At 41.7% G+C, this 17,958-nt stretch overlaps 1 protein-coding gene across 2 annotated transcripts in view; it reads right to left on the reverse strand.

Annotated features, from left to right (window-relative positions):
- Positions 1 to 3,578: 3,578 nt before the first annotated feature.
- The window catches only part of LOC144823074 (cannabinoid receptor 1-like), a 30,573-nt gene continuing 16,193 nt past the window's right edge, over positions 3,579 to 17,958 (reverse strand). For both annotated transcript variants that reach the window (XM_078681245.1, XM_078681246.1), the window contains exons 2-3: positions 11,311 to 11,468; positions 3,579 to 6,691 (exon numbers count right to left, since the gene is read on the reverse strand). In XM_078681245.1, the coding sequence (XP_078537371.1) occupies positions 5,562 to 6,629 (1,068 nt within the window). In that variant the 5' untranslated portion in view covers positions 6,630 to 6,691; positions 11,311 to 11,468 and the 3' untranslated portion in view covers positions 3,579 to 5,561. The remainder of the gene's footprint in view (positions 6,692 to 11,310; positions 11,469 to 17,958) is intronic.

Here is a 17,958-nt window from a genome sequence, read left to right on the forward strand (position 1 = left end):
TTTGTTGTTAATTCAATATTATTAAGCTGTGCTCTTAAGATGTAAGGAACCGTATCAAATAACACTTTGCAATTTAGCCACAAGACAATTAAATAAGATTGTACGCTAGAAAGCTTAAGTGATTATAGTTTCAAAAATATGTAGTTTGCAGTTCTGAATAACACCAAATGGCAAACTAAAATACAACGCAATTATTGGATCGGATCCGACCTATAAGCTCACGTTCCATATATATTTTAAAGATGTTTTTTACACTGGGGATGTTGCTTTAAACATATGGCTGCAGGTAGCTTTAACTGTCTGTTGTCCTGTGCTAATGTCACCTTTCAACCAAACAATGGGCAGCATGTTGGGGATGGTTACACATAGCGCTACTAGCTTTACATCACGACTTTCTCGTGACCTAAAATAGCTTCTACAATTTAAGATGCCTGGAGTAATCCTGCCATCTCTTGCCTCACTATGTATTACAGGCAAACATTTAGAATGCAAATCTGGTGCAATGGTATTTGTCAATACTTATTTGCTCTTAACCAAACTATGAGGATCTGCTGTGTTAGTTTGTTGACGTGTGTAGAGGAATTTTCAAAATCGCATAACAGAGCTTTCTTCTGTAATCTAGACATCATACTGAATAGCAAAATGTCCAATATAAATAATCTTCACCAAAATATATGCAACTGAAGAATAATAATATGAATCTAGATTAAAAAAAATACCCTAAATGGAATTTAAAATAATGAACTAAAATAGCTATGAAACGGTTAGTGATGTTTTTTCTATTCTTCTCTTGTGAAGCTGTAATTGACAAAGATAGAGTAAGCCCAGCCTAAACTGTGATTTGTCCCTTGTTCGTATTGTTATTACCCCACATTGTTTCACTCAACATTATTTTTCGAACCACCAAAGAGCCCCGAGATCTGAGACATGTAATTTTTTTTGCCTCCTGTGAGTCTGTTCTACAGAACATGATCTTTGTCCTACAAAAGACTCAAATAAGTAGACTATGTCAGAAAAAGAGTCTTACAAAAATATCGCATCATAAATTCACAAAAATATTGCACCAATGGGTGTAGCTTTCCTATTATTTATGTAAGAAGGTATTCTGGGAACTTTTGTATCTCAGAATATTACATACAGAAACATAGGTTGCCATATAATAGTTTCTGAAATATGGTTTCCAAAAATATGGTCCTATTGGGTGTAGATGTTCTATTAACTTCAATGGAGCTATGCTTTAGGACACAATATTTGGACAACACATTTATGTCAGATGATAGTCTAACAGCAAAACAAAGTTCTGGCACCACAGCTCGAGAATTGTATTCTGGTACGACACCAAATAGGAGTGACATGGACCAAACCAGGCAGAGTGATGTGTAGTTGTGGATGTATTGGTACTACAAGTGAACAGCAAAAGTGCTTACCTTTGTATGAGGAAACCTCCCCAGCCAGCTGATAGTCTCTGCTTTTCACCCATTTCCCCTCAGGAACATTATGTCCTCCTTTGTGTTTTGTGACTCTAGAATCCTTTAAGAGCTACCTTGACATTTGAATTAATGGTTATAGTAGGTTAGGCTAGTTATTCAGCTCCGGTATTTCACTACCTAGCCAGAAGGTTTCTTATGTCCTTGGCTTCCTCTTCTGGGGCATCCTTATGGGTGCACTTAATCAGGGTTAAAGTGGTGGCATGCAAAGTTGCCACCTAGAGGAGCTGTACCCTTGTCAAATAAGAGACTAATATGATAGAGCAACCAGTGTGTCGAGCCCCAGAGACTCAGAAGTCTGCACAATACTCACACTAGTCAACTAAGAAGTGAATCTGTAACAACTCCATTCATCACAGTTTGATGTAATGAGACATTTCTCTTTAACACCATTACCTTTTAAAAAAGCCTACATTTTCTCAGACTATAAGCATTCCTTTTACTGGGAGGAATTTTGTTGAACATTACCTTCACGCCATGAAGGCATTTAAAGTACCCTCTGACAATCTTTTCCAAAAATGTTATTCATCACTTGCCATTGGTAATCAAATCTTAATTTTCAGTTCATCTTGGCGATTTCTTCAGTGCTTCATTCCAACCACTTTTTGATGGCAAAGCATGGAGTGGTAGCAACCCCAGTCAAAACAGATTTTTCAACCATAGCTTCTCTTGCAGTGCCAACTACCTTTCTAGCTCTTCTCTAAACTCGCTCCTTTCCAACAAACCTTTCACACCCACTCTCCAACCGCTCATAATACCAAATATGTTTCCGACCTCCTTTATCGAATCACCTTTCGCCAGAAAACCCTTTATGTCAATGCAAACTCTTTCCAACGTCTCCTCACTATCTCCATCTCTTTGACCACTGGAAAACGCAATTCACAGTGAGTGGTTCACTGGGTAAACTCCACCCAGAATCGATGATCCTTTGCTTTTAGATCTTTATTCCATCTCATTCACATTTCGTTACTTTTGTATGCCGTTTACACATGTTCACAATGATCCTTTACAATGTGGTGTAATGTCCCCTCAAGCTTATGATCAGGAGAAGTTGCGTTCAACTCTCTGGTGTTTGGGGACTCACTGATAAAGCAACTAAGCATGGGCGGATTTTGCGGATCCACGATTCGCGGATTCAGCGGATTCACGGATCGTGGATCCGCAAAATCCGCGGATTCTGCGGATTTGCGGATTTGGGGGCGGGGCTTCCTCGAGCGTGTGGGCGGGGCCAAACGGACGGGGCTTCCACGCGAGCGCACATGCCTCGTGTGTCTAAAAGGTCAGAGACCGATCAGAGCAGCAGATTAAGAGACAGAAGCCCCTGGTCACAGGAACAGCACGGGGGTTGCGCTCGTAAAAGTCAAAGATGCCCAGCCTCCCAACGCTCACGTTTTTTTTTGGGCTGCTGAATGAGTCACTGCATTTGCGCTTCAACTAGTTCCAGCGACCAAGTGTGTGTCACTATGCAATCGCGCCGAAGTGCGCAGGGGTCCCTTGAGTGAAATGTCCATCATAGTGGGTAAATGGCGGGAAGACGGTGCACACCTCGAGTGTGTGGGCGGGGCCAAACGGACGGGGCGTCCATGCGAGCATGCCTCTTGTGTGTATAAAAGGTCAGAGACCGATCAGAGCAGCAGATTAATTATTTAATTGTGCCAGGACCGTCGTGCCCGAATGAACCCTGCCCTTCATATTTATTCAAGAAGACACCACTGTTGAAGTAATTTACGATGGCGCCGGCAAGCTGCCAGCGCCATCCTGCAAAAGTTACTTAATTAGCTTCAACAGGAAGCTCCAACTGCTAAAATAAAGCAGGCGCTCGAGCCCCTGCTGTATCTTATCTGTTAGAGCTTCCTGTTGAAGCTAATTAAGTAACTATTGCAGGATGGGCGCTGGCAGCTTGCCGGCGCCATCGTTAATTAGGCGCGCGCGCTTGAACTTTTGACCGCAAAATCCGCTCCGATCGCGGATTGCGGATTTTCGGCAAATCCGCGAGAGTTCGCGGATCGCGGATTTGCCGAAAATCCGCAAAATCCGCGATCGGAGCGGATTTTGCGCTCATGCTTAAAAGCAACTAAACCTTGCTTTGAATTGATGCTTTCTCTTCCACCTTTTTCTCTCAATGGAAGACCCCATCCTGAAATTTGATCAAAACACTGTTAAAGTGTTCCTTACATTCCTGCATATTCTTGCCAGAAAAAAAAACATGATTTTGAGAAGGCTGAATTTCTAGAGGGCATACAAACATATGTTCCAGAATCCTTTGAAACACCAGGTGCTGAGAACTCTGGACCACTAAATCCAACTTGAGGTATGGAAAAATGGTGTGAACATCCCCAACCATGTTTGTAGGCATTCCCAAACTCCTCTCCTTCACCTTTCCATCATAGAAAGGGTCAGATTTTTACACCAAACACGGTCTGGTATGAATCCCTTTCCATTGTGGGAAGGGGATTCTCCATGAGAAAGACATTTCCTATGTACAGAAAAAAAAATGTGCATTTGCACAAGAAATCGCCATTCTCTGTGTGAGAAGGTAATCAAAAGTGAATATGTATATTAAAACCAAGTGCACATTCTTTTCGTATTGTTCTCTTCCTGCAAATACGGTAATCAAGCTTATGCGAATATATTTGTGGTATTTAATCACATAAGTTGGTCATTTCAAGTTTAATCAATATTATAAAAACAAAGAGTTTTTAGACGGTTGATAAGTGCGTTTCATTTTGTTGCCTTTTCCAAAAGGACACCGTCTAATGCAATGGAAATAGCTAAAAAGGCCACGATACCACGCATTTTTTAATATTTATTCGGAAAGTCTTCAACAAGCTTCCAAATAATCTTATAAAAACTGTATACGATGAGCGAGTGACGATCTTCATGTCTGGCTATAATGGGGACAGGCATAACTGAGGGCGGCTGGAAGGCTAACAGCCTTCACTGGGTGTCTGGCTGGCTGGCTGCTTTGGTGATTGGCTAGCTATCTGACTTGGGTTGGCACACTGATGATGTCATTAAAGCCAGGGGGCCTAGAAAACCAAACTCTGCGACTCAAGAAAATCTACAAAATGTAACAATGGTATGATCTCTATAACTCTAGCCCAGCTAGAATGGCATAAACCTGCAAACATGCAACCATTGCGGTATGGCCCCAGTGGCTTTCTTCCGATCCTCTGCCATCTGTTTGGGATACAGGGGAACTTTGGGAAGGTTAGGAGAGCAGAGGGTGAACAAGCTGAGACATCAGCAATGGAGGACAGAGCTGGCAATGACAAACTATGGGGTGTATATATATATATATAGACGGGGGGGATAAAATGGCAAGGGGATGGAGCTAAGATAAAAGTCTAGCCTGAAAGAATAGGGCGGAGTAAAGTGAACAAGTAGAGGGTGGGGAAATTGCCTGAGAGGGTGAAGAGAGAAGCATCCATTGTGGAGGAAAAAAGTGTGGAGATATTAGAATGGGGTCCACAAAATGTAATACAATTCATATGCCAACAACAAAAATGAAGAGTGCATTAAAGGAGTGCAGTCGAATACCAGAGAAACTGTGGCAAAATAGTCAATGCCAGTCCTGTCACATAGTATCAGTCACTAACTACCAGATGCAGACAAATGTGTTTTCCGCAATCAGATAGTCGACGTGAAATGAATAAAGGAGGCTCCTCATCATCTCCAGTTGAGGGGGAGGAGATCGATCAGAATGGCTTAATTGGATGTCGAGTATTCTTGGAGTCCACCAAGAAGTCAATATTGACAAAAGGGGCTGACCTGAGGTGAAGATCAGTGGGTGCTGTTCAGAGTATGTTTTCCCACATATGCAAGCTGGCGTTTGTAAGTCAATTATTCGATTTGGTCATTTGAGCTTCAAAACATGCAAAACCTACTGTGTTTATAAATGTAAGTATGTATACAGCTGCGCAGTTGGAGCCACAAATACAATAAGGAAGTTACCAGGAGCATACTGTTAGGTTCTCTTCTGTGGTCAGTCATACATGTGCCCATTTTCTTTTGGGACGGGCTACACTGCTGAGATATTGTGCATCGGAACAAAGTTCTGAGAGGAACAATCCATCAATGTACTTCGAGGGCACAAGGGGTCGAATCAGAAACTATACCAGCTTCAGAGTTAATCTGATCATTGGCCCCTTCTCGGTTACAGCCTGGAATCCAAAGGTGAATACGGAGGCACGACAGGCCCTTCTTCAGCCTATGCCACAAGTCCCTGCTCCTCAGTAAGTAGACAATGGGATTGACCAGGCAGCTCAAGAGACAAAGGTTGCTACAGAACGCAAATGCACTCTTGATGCCTTCTGTAATGTTACCAAACAAACTGTACATCATAAGAAGCAAAACCGGGGCCCAGCATAACATGATTACTGCGAGAACCAGGACTAAGGTTTTTGCATACAGGACGTTTATTTGCATTTTGGCCTGCTGAGGCGTCTGCCCGGCTTGCTGCCTGTAGTCGTTCATGGACACAACGTGCTTGTGGGCTTTCAACAAGATGTGGCTGTAGCTATAGACAATGAAAGCTAGCAGTAACATGACCAGGGAGATCCAAAATGTCAAGTACTTGTCATCAATAAGGGGAAACAGTTCTGAACAACGAGAATTTAATCTACAACAATTCCACCCCATTAAAGGCAAGTAAGCTATAAGGACAGCGAGACACCACGTCACAGCGAGAGCCACCAATGCTCGTTTCTTCGTGACCAGGAACTTGTATGCAAAAGGCTTGTGTAGGGCGATGTAGCGATCGAAGGCAGTGAGCAGCAGGCTGCCAAGCGACACTGTGAAAGAAGCAGTGACACCGCAAAGTTTCAGTAGGAAGACGTTAGGCGAGCCCATTCTTCCAAAAACATGAAAATCCACAAAGCTGTAGGTGAAGCAGATGCTGGCCATGAGGTCTGCCAGGGCCACGCTGGCAAGGAACAGGTGAGACGGCTTTCTCCTGAGGTAGGAGGATGAGAGTATGACGCACAGCACTACAGAATTTTCTATAATACACAAGGATCCGACAGTGCAGCTGAGCAGAGCGAGAACGGTTTTCTGCCAGGTGGTGTTCAACACCATGTAGTATTCCAGGTGCTTGATCCTTGAGGCACAGTCTGTGGCATTTTCCACCCTCCATTCATCCATTCTCTTTTGTGGGGTAGGGGTTCTCTTACACAGTCCCGTCACTTCAGAGTTTACATTCAGAGCTGAAAAAAATAAAAATATTAGTAATATCTGCGAATTCATACTAATTCATAGCTAAATCATCCTGAATGAAAACACCAAATCCCTGAAAAAGTGAATGGAAAATATAAAAAAATTAAACATCTTGTTGCCAACATATACGTTTCTACATTGAAATACTACTGTGTTACTTCTGTGGATTGATAGTGTGGAATATTTGGTGCATAATCAGGCGCACTGGGGTTATGAGATTCTGCAACTGTGTTGTGATCTTCAAAGGTATGGATTCACTGTCTTTGCCACTAAATTCACCTTCTGCTGCAAAACTAGCAAATTGTTTCCAACTTAGTAGAACAAATGTTACCCAAAAAAACAAAGCACCAAAGGTGGTTCTGCACAATGACAGTCCCTTTGCAAATGTTAACTGATTACCCTTCGGCTGCTGACTGCTCTATTCAGATGTTAAATCGGTACTAATGGGAGGAGACGTTTGCCCAGACAACATTAATGTGTTGTAAATTGTCAAAACTGTCACCTAACACGGCCACAAAATATACGGTAATAGGTTGTATAATTTGACTTTACTTGGTGCATAATGTAGTCACCATTGCAACATAATTTGGTTCTCCATTGCTGCATGATTCTAGTGGCCCAGTGCATAAATCAAGAGGCTGGAGGTGTAGTAAATCGTGGACCCTAGGCCCACATGCTATAGAAATAATGGCGCAGACACTGTAGTGATGCTTAGTGAACTGGCCACAAGCACGTCACTCAGGCCCTTTTATTAGCAGGCCCAGGTCACTCTGCCTACTCACTGCCTGTGGTTGATGGGCGTGGGGTGTACGTGTCTGGCCCTCAAGAGTGTGGCTGGTAAACTTGTGCCTGCTGGGACACTAGCAAAAACAACATTTGATGGACAGAATGCAGAACAATGTCATACATTCACCCCAGTACAGCGATCTGGGCCTAAATCCATCGTTTTTTTTGCACTCCACACCACCCCAGTTCAGACATGGCCATATGCAAATCAGCCTTGACCCTGTGCCTCATGGGAACAGTCCAGCCCAAACTGCCAAGTCATGTCTTCCCTGGACCAGAATCAAGCATCCTAGGACCGGTTTCTGGCTATCACCGTCATCAGCCAGGATAGCTTGACTCCAGTGGTGTGGAGAGCACGGGACTCACATCTGAGCATACCCATCCCACTCGGGGTGACAAATGCAAAACAGTTGATGGACAGAATGCAGACATTAGAACATGTCCAGCAGGACACAACAGTGTCCATCACTGGCTTATGAAAGCCAGATTTATACAATATTTTAAACATAACTACGTAAATGATTTGCATTTCGAGGTAATGAATACAAATTTAGCCCATGGTAATAGCATGAGTTTTTGCACTGATCTGGCCCTCTTGGACAAACGTTGTAAAGACGAGAGCCAAGTGTTGTAAACAACCAAAGGCCCTGTATTTTTTTTTTATCAAATTCATCCATCAGTTTATTACATATTTGTACACCATGTTTGTTATTCATCTCAATATACAGAAATACAAGAATTCGACATGGACGTATTGCAAGTAGGCTCACTGGAATTAACATTGAACGATATCTTTTATGTTCTCCAGAATAAGGTTCGTGATCTTGGAACAATCAGACTACAACCAGAGTCTTGGGCCATAAAGTTTTGAATGTAAAAATCAAAAATTTAAACAAGTCTTGAATCACAAACCATTTTGATAATGGAATGCATCCAATTCCAGCCAAAAACACACACCTGCAAAGTAGCAGAAACTAAAATCATTTAACTCCTAAGGCCTCCTTAAAAATGCAACAGGTTCGCAAATCTCTTCAAATCATAATGCCAAAGCTCCTAGCACTACTGCCCGTGCCCACTTCCTCTTCTAGCGCCAGTGCCACCCACAGACCAAGACTTAGCTTCTAAGTTCACCTATTAAGCAAAACATGAAATTTAGTGACGGAGCAGGCCCAAAAATGGTCCGTAGATACAAGGCAAAGCTGAGGAGTCACTTCTGCTTTATTTCATGGACGCTACTCATTTATACCACAAGACGGCAATCTGTACTAAAACATTTTATATCACGTTAATTGGTGACAAGAGATTAGTATGGATGATGCAGAGGTGGATCTATATTCAGCACCCCATTCACGAAGGTACTTAGGTATAGTAAAGTTACGGAGTCTCTGTACTACAGTCCTTAGCATGGGCGTAGCGGGGGCGGGGGGTTGTTTGTGAGCTTCAGATTTTCCGACAATCACTGTGGCATATAATGTTAAAATGCATTATATGACAAGCAGAGCACATGAGGGTTAAAGAAGCAGTGGAAAGGGAGATGAAGGAGTACTGGTAGAGGTAATAAGTGAGAGAAAGCAAAATATTCTGTATAATAAGCATTTTTGAAGACTTAAAAGCGCACACACACTCTACCCCCTCTTTGCTTTCAGTTTGTTTTGCCTTGGTATTTGGCAATACAGTCGCTCGGCAGCGGCGCCTGCGGGCTTTTGATAAAAGTTACGTACTGTCAGAGCTTTAAGTGGGCCGGGTCCTGCCGGTGCTGACCATAAGCAGTAATTAAACGGGGAACCTCAAAACGGGTGCCCATCGGGCTCTGTTTTGTGGCCTAGCACAGGGCGGTCCGATTTTTTTGCAGACTGCAGTGAGAGCATGCACAGCGATGTGCACGTGTTCATTTTGTTCACTTCTCACTAGTGGAAGAGTCACAGCATGACGTCATGCCAGGTGAGCATTGTAGCCAGAAGGAAAATCCTTTAAAGAGGAGCTTTTTCTCTATGGATTTCCCTTCTCTTTTTGCAACAACATTGTCGGGGTGCCAGCCATTGCAGTGGGGACATCGTAAGAAGAACCACCGACGACTGGACCAGCACTTGCTTTACAAACTGAAGTCAGACAGCCACCAGCAGGACCGTTGTCTAACCTTTTAAAGCGAGTGAAGAGCATGGAGCCTGCAGTGTAATCCAGCCACAATTGAATCATTTCTAACCCACCCCCCTCCAAAGCGGTCTGCTTGATCCTGCCCCAGTCCCAACGGCACCAGCAAGTTTAAAGCCTGCTGAACGTGAAATCCACCTAAACTTAACGATTTGGATGCTGTATTTTCTGAAGGTGGGATAATTGGAGGGGAGATAATTGGTTTGGTTTTACTCGCTTGCTAACTCTAGCGCAACAGAACAGGCTCCATGGTTGGTTTCCTAGCTAAGCACCAAGCCAGCAGTAGCTTGTTTACCAAAAACGTCCGATTACATAGAGGGTTGGGGGGATGAGGGTGAGAGGGACTGGGCCTCATATCACCTCTATGCTTTACAATGTTGGTGCAGACAGGAAGTGTGAAATTTTGCAGGTAGCAAACTTAAGCAATGAAACTTTTATATTTGCGAATGAGTTTGTTCAAAGTCCATTGCAAATAAATTATCAGAAGCAAGGGCCTTCTACTTTTGAACAAAAGTCGGCATTAAGTGATGGAATCGATTGTAGCACACTGGCTGTGGTCAGAAGTGAACAGAGTTTGCAGTTTAATTGTTTGTCAATCCCAGAGCTACTGCATATCAGACATAATGCAGGACAAGGGAGTCATTGTTGGACCTGTGATGGTCCACTACCCCATACTGCATGAATGGTGAGCTGCTGTTCGTGAGCAGTGGGGGTTAGTGTACTGCGATTAAACTAATGTATAGCAATCCCTGTTCAATCTTGCTTTGGCAATTTATGAAATCGTTAAAGACAAAGTGATGTCACCCCAATAATAGTGCTAAGCTATGGAGGAATAGATGATTATACATATTGACACTTAGCCCTACTCGTTCTATGGGACTTTCCCAGTTTCAGTAGTACAATTTTATAAATTGATTTTTTGCAATACGGATCAGTGCTGATTATTTTTGCATTTGTAAAACTGAGTAAATACTGTTAAACTCCACATCTCTACTGGGTGCATTGTTTACTAATGTCAGCGACCTATTTTAGCCTGTTTGTCGTTATTTTAGGTTTTGGTCAATGCAGAGATGGAAAAAAGTACTCCTGTTACCATGCTGTAAAGAACTGAGCCATTATACTGAGGCGGTTGGAAAGACTATGAACATTTGGAAATGTTTTGTTTTAGGAGATAGGTAAGAAATAAGGAACTATAGTTGCCCTTTTTTATAAACAGATTTTATAACCCCCTATTTTATTGTTTGTTTGAATGTCGGTGAATAATTTTAATAAGGATGCTACCTGTTTTGTTTCTCCTCAAGTGGTGGATGTTGATTTTTGGTTTCTAACACCATTAACTACCAGTCTGTATGTAGTTCTGTGTAATTTAGTTCTGTAGTTTATATAAACAAAGGGTTTCGTGGTGAAAAATAATGGGACAATGTTCTTGTTGAAATGCATTAGGACAATTGTCAAACTAAAATGCTGCTTCCTTAGTTAACCAGGCAGAAAGACAACTCTATTAGCAAGAGACTTCTTATTCTGCTGCTTTTTGCAATGAGTGGCCAATAAAGATCATTTAAAGATAAAATTAAATTTCATTCAAACTTCATTCAATTGCTAGGTTCAGCAAAGCACCCCAGACCATTTCCAGCTCCCCAGGATCAGACAGTGGTACAGCGTCCTCACTCACCTCAAAACGCGATTCCACCAAAAACTGCCCGAGACTCAGCTACATCCTGCACCAAGGCTCAGCAACGCCAGACTTGCAATCCTCCAAACTAGGTGTGATGCAGAAGAAAGCCTCAGTAATATTTATTCATAGAGTTGTGTCTGAATAACCAGCATGTCCTGTAAAAATAAAATTCCGCTCTCAGCTTCATTAGCCCTTTGAAGAGATCTGAACAATAGAATTGGAGGGCTCGGTTAGAGCCAATCTCATCTCAGGAAATTGTATAAAACCATGGGCAAACCAGACCACTGAGGGGCTGGTCCCCCCCCCCCCCCAACATGGGAATACTGTAAATTACTAAGATGTGTGCAGGCTGAACTGGCAAATATCGGTCGTGATCCACAGTTTGGGAAACACTTATTTAGAGCGAAATTATGAAACTATACATGTCCATTTGTTTTGAATGCCATTGTGTGACAAGTCTGGTTGCAAGTATCGGCATATGGACTTTTAGAGCACCGCGCAACACATATTTTGGGCCTTCAAGATCAGGAAATCCTTACAAATTTGGTCAATAAAACAAAAACTAAAGCTGCCTGGCGTTCCTCAGCCAAAAATGAACAAAATAAAGATTGAACATGCCCTTTCTTTTTGATCTTGATATTTTTTATCTTGTATTAGTGTATTAAGTTAAATTGTTTGATCAGACTGCTTTTCCTTAACCCATTAAATTGATCATTCCTACCTCAACTATTAAACAAACAAAACTGAGTAATAGCGACACTGCTAAATGCTTGTGCAAATGATCAACTCAGTTCCTAAGGTGGCAACAATTAACTGCACTGTGGTATTTGACACAATCTCCAGAAGGCAGGTTTAATCATCACATAACTGGCAAAAAAAATAAAAATAAAAGTTTTCCATTTAGGTTTTATCCTCAGTTGAAAAAATTAGCTGCAATGGTTTTGCAAAGCTGAATGGTTTTCTCCTGAAATGTTTGAGGTCATATGCACTGTTTAGTCCCTGAAACTTCATTAAAGATATTTTAAAAGAAATATGTTTTTTGTGCAAAAATTGTACAAGTACTTCAAAAGCTACACTCTGTAAACTAAACAACTAAAAACATTTTCAGAGTATGTTGATGTAAATTAGCAGTAACTCCAAACGACTAGTAAGACTAACTAGCTTTCCTTGCCATTGACAGGGTGCTAAAACTGTTGAAAGAATTTTGTAAGAAACTCCACTGCACAATGAGATCCTTTTAGGAGCAGCAAAAAAATGAAGAGGAACATCTGCTTGCCAGATGGTACTTCAACAATGTTTAATTGATCACTGGAGTAAACTAAACATTTTGTTGCAGATAAGAAGCTAAATATTCTTATCACCTGGAAACAAACACCAGTGGAGTAGGAGTTTCTTTTTCGGATACACCAGTCCAGCCTTCAAGCAGGAAGTTCTAAATTTAACATGGCTAGTAGTGGCTTGTCTGCTTCCGCTTTGAAGCGCAAGTCTCTGCAATCTTCAATGTGTGACTTCCTACCATCACTGAAGCGGCAGCGTATTACAGGGGAGGCTTGTCCAGACAAACCAACTAGCGAAGAGGCTAGTAAAACTCTGCAAGAGTCTGCCAAGGACTGTTCACCTTTAAAAGGACTTCAATGTGTGCCAGAGACAGACAGTGCCAAACACCCTGAGTGCTGGACCACTAATCAGTGGTATTACTTTCAAGATGAATATAAATGGTTGCATCTGAAGTCAGGTTGTTCTTCGTGGAAACAGGCTAAATCAACAGGTCTTTCAGTACACCATAATACCCAGGGCATGTGCAGAAGTCAAGTGCATGTGTATGGCAATGTTGGACCTTCCAGTGATAGAAAAGCTTTTTAGGCAGAAACAGGTCACAAATAAGATTACGGAGCATAACGTGAGTGCTGCTCATTTGGCAGCTGAAGACATTCTTACAGCTAAGCAGAATACATTGGTGATGAAAGTACAAGAATGTAATGCAAACACATGAAGAGCACATGCAGGGTATCTGATAATGCCTACTACTTGGCAACAAAAGATCGCCCTTTCACAGACCACCCTTAACTAATTTTTCTTCAGACAAAGATCGGCAGTGCAATGGGGCGTGTATTGCACAGCAATGTGGTAGCAACTGATATAATCAAACACATTGCACTGGAAATACAACATAGGTTGGGTTGGTCTGTCATATCAGAAAACACAAAACAAATATCACGGTATGAATTGATGAGAGCACAACACAATACTTCTACCTTAATCATCTATCTCTGTGGCATTTTTGGAAATGAAAGTACCCCAGTGACCATCTATTACAGATATTGGGAGCTGGCAGAAACAAATGCCCATGGCATAAAGGCAGCTCTCCTAAGCTACTTGATTGTGGTATGTTATGATAGAGCAGCATTATGCTTGGAACAACAGGAGGAGTAGTAGCATTGCTGAAATCAGAATTTCCAAATCGTGTACGGAAATGACACTGTCTGGCTCACAGTCTAGAACTTGCTGTGACAGATACAGTTGATGAGATGATGGGGCACAATCACATCAAGATTTTCATGAACTTGTATGCCATATTCAGCAGGTCATCAAAAATACCAGAGCTCTAAATCTAGCCGCCAGTGAGCTACATAAACAGCTTCAGAAAATTGGGAAAAGGCTTGATACTAGATGGGTAGCATTCAGCTACAGATCTGTGAAAGCAGTTTGGAACTGCTTCCCTGCCTTATGTAAACATTTTGAGGATGCTTCTAAAGACCCATTCAGATCCATAGGAGACTGGATTAAGTATGGAGCTCTCTTAAAGCAGCTTATATTCTATTCTTTTATCAGAGATTTGGAGGTAATGTGTGATGCACTCCAGCAACTTAAAGACTTTTCACTCTCCTTACAGAAGAGGGATATTGCAATTGTTCATGCCCACAGACTGTCAGTCAAGTACGTATATTTAGAGCAATAAAGGACTCACCAGGTGCGTTTGCTTCTGCGGCTCAGTGAGCAGTTGTCAAGGGCAAATTCAAGAATATATCTTTTATCTGTTGCTCTTAAAATCAGTTTTACCAAAGTCAGCCTGTAAATATCAATAAACAATGTGCCCCGGATTCTAAAGAAAGAACTTACAGCCAGCTTCAGTGTGCTAGATGCAGGCAACTTGCCTGCTAGTAATGAATGCATTCTTTATGGTGAAACAGATATACAGAAGCTGTGTTCAGAGTTTCAGCTGCCACCAAGAGAGACTATTCAAGCTTGTAGACTTGGAAAAGATTTTGGTGGAAAGCAAACCCCTGAAGCATTAAAACAATGAGTTGCTTGCATGGAAACCCTGCCAGCAAGTAAAGCAGATTGTGAAAAAGGTTTCAGTGCACTGAACTTAATTGCTTCTCCAACTACTGCCTCTCTTCTTGTAGAGAGGATTTCGTCATGCTTATGGATAAAGCTCAGTGGTCCTCCATTTGAAACAAAGCTGTATGTAAAGAGTTTGCTGGCAAAAAGTAGAAGGTCTGCTGAAGAATATTGTTGAGAAACGCCATCAAAATATGCAGAATGAATATCTTCAAGCGTTTTGGGAAATCCTGCAATAGATTTGTAGTGTAAACATTGGCTGGGAATCACCCACTTTGAAGATCAACTGTAAGTAGTGCTATGCAGCACCAGCACAAGTGGCCATGTGAAGGCACCAGAATACAGCATGCATTGGCCAATCCAATAAGCCTGGTTTGTGAAGGTTAATTTCATTTTTATTGCAAGAATGTGCACAAAAAATAAACGTAGAAAATATGTGCTGCTATGTGCGGTCATTAAACCTTTTGAATTTAAAATTAATGCATTGTTGTGGCCGTTTTACTAGTTATTTTGTTTTATAAACTTTGTTGTGCCATGCACTTTATTATTATTTGTGAAAACGACAAGAATAAATCACCAGCTAACTTAGCTCTCAAATTGCAGTCGGGTACAATCTCAACTAAGCACTTCATAGCTTTGGAAACAGTGACAGAAAATAAATCCATATTTAACTGGGCACCCAAAGTGCAGGCAAACTAAATAACTGCTATTTAAAGTTAAGATTGAAAAGAACTACAAGGAAAAAGCACACGTTCAACCAGGCTTATCTCTGACGAGATAGGAACTAAGATTTTGTGCAGTCACTCAAAGTGAAGGAGCCAGCAGGTAAAGTGGACTAACTCACTTCACACACTTCATGCTGTGGTGGGTGGAAGCATAATGAGAACAACAATTTAACAGACCAATTGGCGATTGGGGAAGCCTGCTGACCAAAAGCCCCACTATGTATGGATATTTTTTAACACTTTTTGGGAAAACAATAGTCCAACGAGACAGCTAAAGGTAACCCAAAGACCAGACCCAACAATGTAGAAATAGTCACTCATAGTGAAAAGGGGAATAAAAAAGAGAAGCAGATAGAAACTGGGGACAAGAGGACAACGAAGGGAGAGGAAGGGCACTAGTTAAGACACTGAAATGATGGACTTCGACCCAGTGACAGAGAGACACGGAAGAGCCTGAAACGCCCTTGTAGCATAGTTAAAGGCAGGCGGACACCAAGTTACATAACATCGGGCAGCAGACAAGACTGTACACACCCAGTAATATCAGAAGCGCTTTGAGAAGGAAGACAGATACACCTGTTGACAAAGGTAGGGGGAGAAGAGGGTCAAATAGAAAGCTTGAGACAAAACCTAAGAAAGGTGGGTGCCCACCAACAGACAGAGCCATGGGATGGCATAAAATGACAAGATCTCAAGGAGTAGGGACAGCACTATATCGAGACAACTAGTTAGCCATGGATAAAGTAGCAGAGGGCAGTATACCAGATATTCACTTGCATAGGGAGAGACAGGGAGGGACGGATTCCACTGGACACAGGAAAAAGGCAAATGAATAATAGATATGTACTCCAAGGTGAGCTGAAATAAACATGTATGGGGCATATTGACACCTAAACACACAGCCAGGGGAGAGACAGATTTGCACGCATTAATACAACGATGAAGAAAGAAATAGATGTGCCAACCGACACAGATTGGTTCCTGGAAGAAGAGGGAGGTAGAAAACAGGCACAGATGGTGACGGGAGAGAGAGATAGCCTGGCACGCAAAGGCAAGGAGGAGAGAAGAGAAAGATAGGCATACCAAAAAGTGTGAGATAGTGAAGAGACAGCCAGACAGCAGAGAGCATCCAAAGAGATAGAAACCGACATTAAGACAGCCAGGCATATGCACACGTTGAGAAATGAGGAGACTGACAACTATTGACTGCTTAGAAACAGTGAGAGGCAGACACCATACAAGACCATGGGAGATGCTGAGAAACAAAGACAAAGTTAAAACCATGGATGAGAAACAGATATACAGGGACACGATGAAACATGAGTGAAGGATATATATGAACATTTATTACAAGAATCGGAGGAAAACTGAGAAGTTCCCAGAAAAAAGGAGAGACTTACAGCAAGGACACGGGGATCAATGAGGAGAAGGGTGGAGACAGAAATAAAGGCAGGAAAATGAGAACATTTGAGAAGAAACAGGCAGACAACCTGGGATACAAATATGGTTGGTGATGATACATGCATTGTTTCAGTGCTTCTTGGACAGCTTTGGGGAGATTCAGTGCTTCTTGGACAGCTTTGGGGAGATTCAACAAGAGGGGTTACACAGAATGAAAAAAAGGAGAGATTAGCGTTTGCCTCCTTAAAAAGGTTTTTCAAAATAGCAAATGGAAATCTCATTGAAAAGTCAAGTCAAGTCAAGTCAAAATATGCTTTATTCGAGATTTCACTCATAAAAGCAAGAACAGTTTAAAAATGCAATCAGATCAATTAATTACAATAAAGGGATAAATCATATTGTTTACAATTTGTGACTCAGTATATAAATCAAAATTTAGAGATATCATGTATCAATAAATACAATTTAAAAATATGTTTACTAGAGTTAAAAAAACACCCAGTACTAACAAGTTTCTAAAATAATAACATGAAAGGATTATACAAGCAGTTTACCTGGACAGAGAATAGCCAAGTGACTAGCAGTCTCTGACTACTTAACCATAAAGTTTACCCAGACAGAGAATAGTCAAGTGGCTAGCAGTCTGTCTGATCGACCATGCCCATCCAAGATATTTCGCAGTTGCTAATAATATCCATATCTCGCTACTGGTGCATATAATACGTAAGGCAACTGTGCTGCTGGTAGTCCCTAAGTTGCTGCACATCGGTTTTAGCCATACACGCCTTGGATCCAAGTAGGCTGTGCAAGAAAATAAAAAAAAATGGCCCCTAGTTTCATTAGTGGAACCACAGACAGGACAGCTAACATTCAGGCCACCTTCCCATTTAGCTTTCAAAGATCTGAGAGGTAGAGAACCTGCTCCCAATTGGAATAGAAGTTTTCGATCTCCAGGCCTAGTTCTACTATCCCAGTAGGGTTCCAAGGAAGGGTACAACTTAGCCTCTAAGAATCCTTCAGTCATGGATCCTAGGCTAATACTACTCCAACCCAGAGAGGCTACCTTTTCCCAATAAATGTCTTTCAGAGCACTTTTAGTAGGGAAAGTTGTTCCGGCTGGATCTGACCAAAGCGAACCCAATCCAAGATCATTCAAGGTTGCTTTCAAGGAATTAAG

Source organism: Lissotriton helveticus, chromosome 3_1 (genome assembly GCF_964261635.1).
Source record: "Lissotriton helveticus chromosome 3_1, aLisHel1.1, whole genome shotgun sequence".
Taxonomy (NCBI): Eukaryota; Metazoa; Chordata; class Amphibia; order Caudata; family Salamandridae; genus Lissotriton; species Lissotriton helveticus.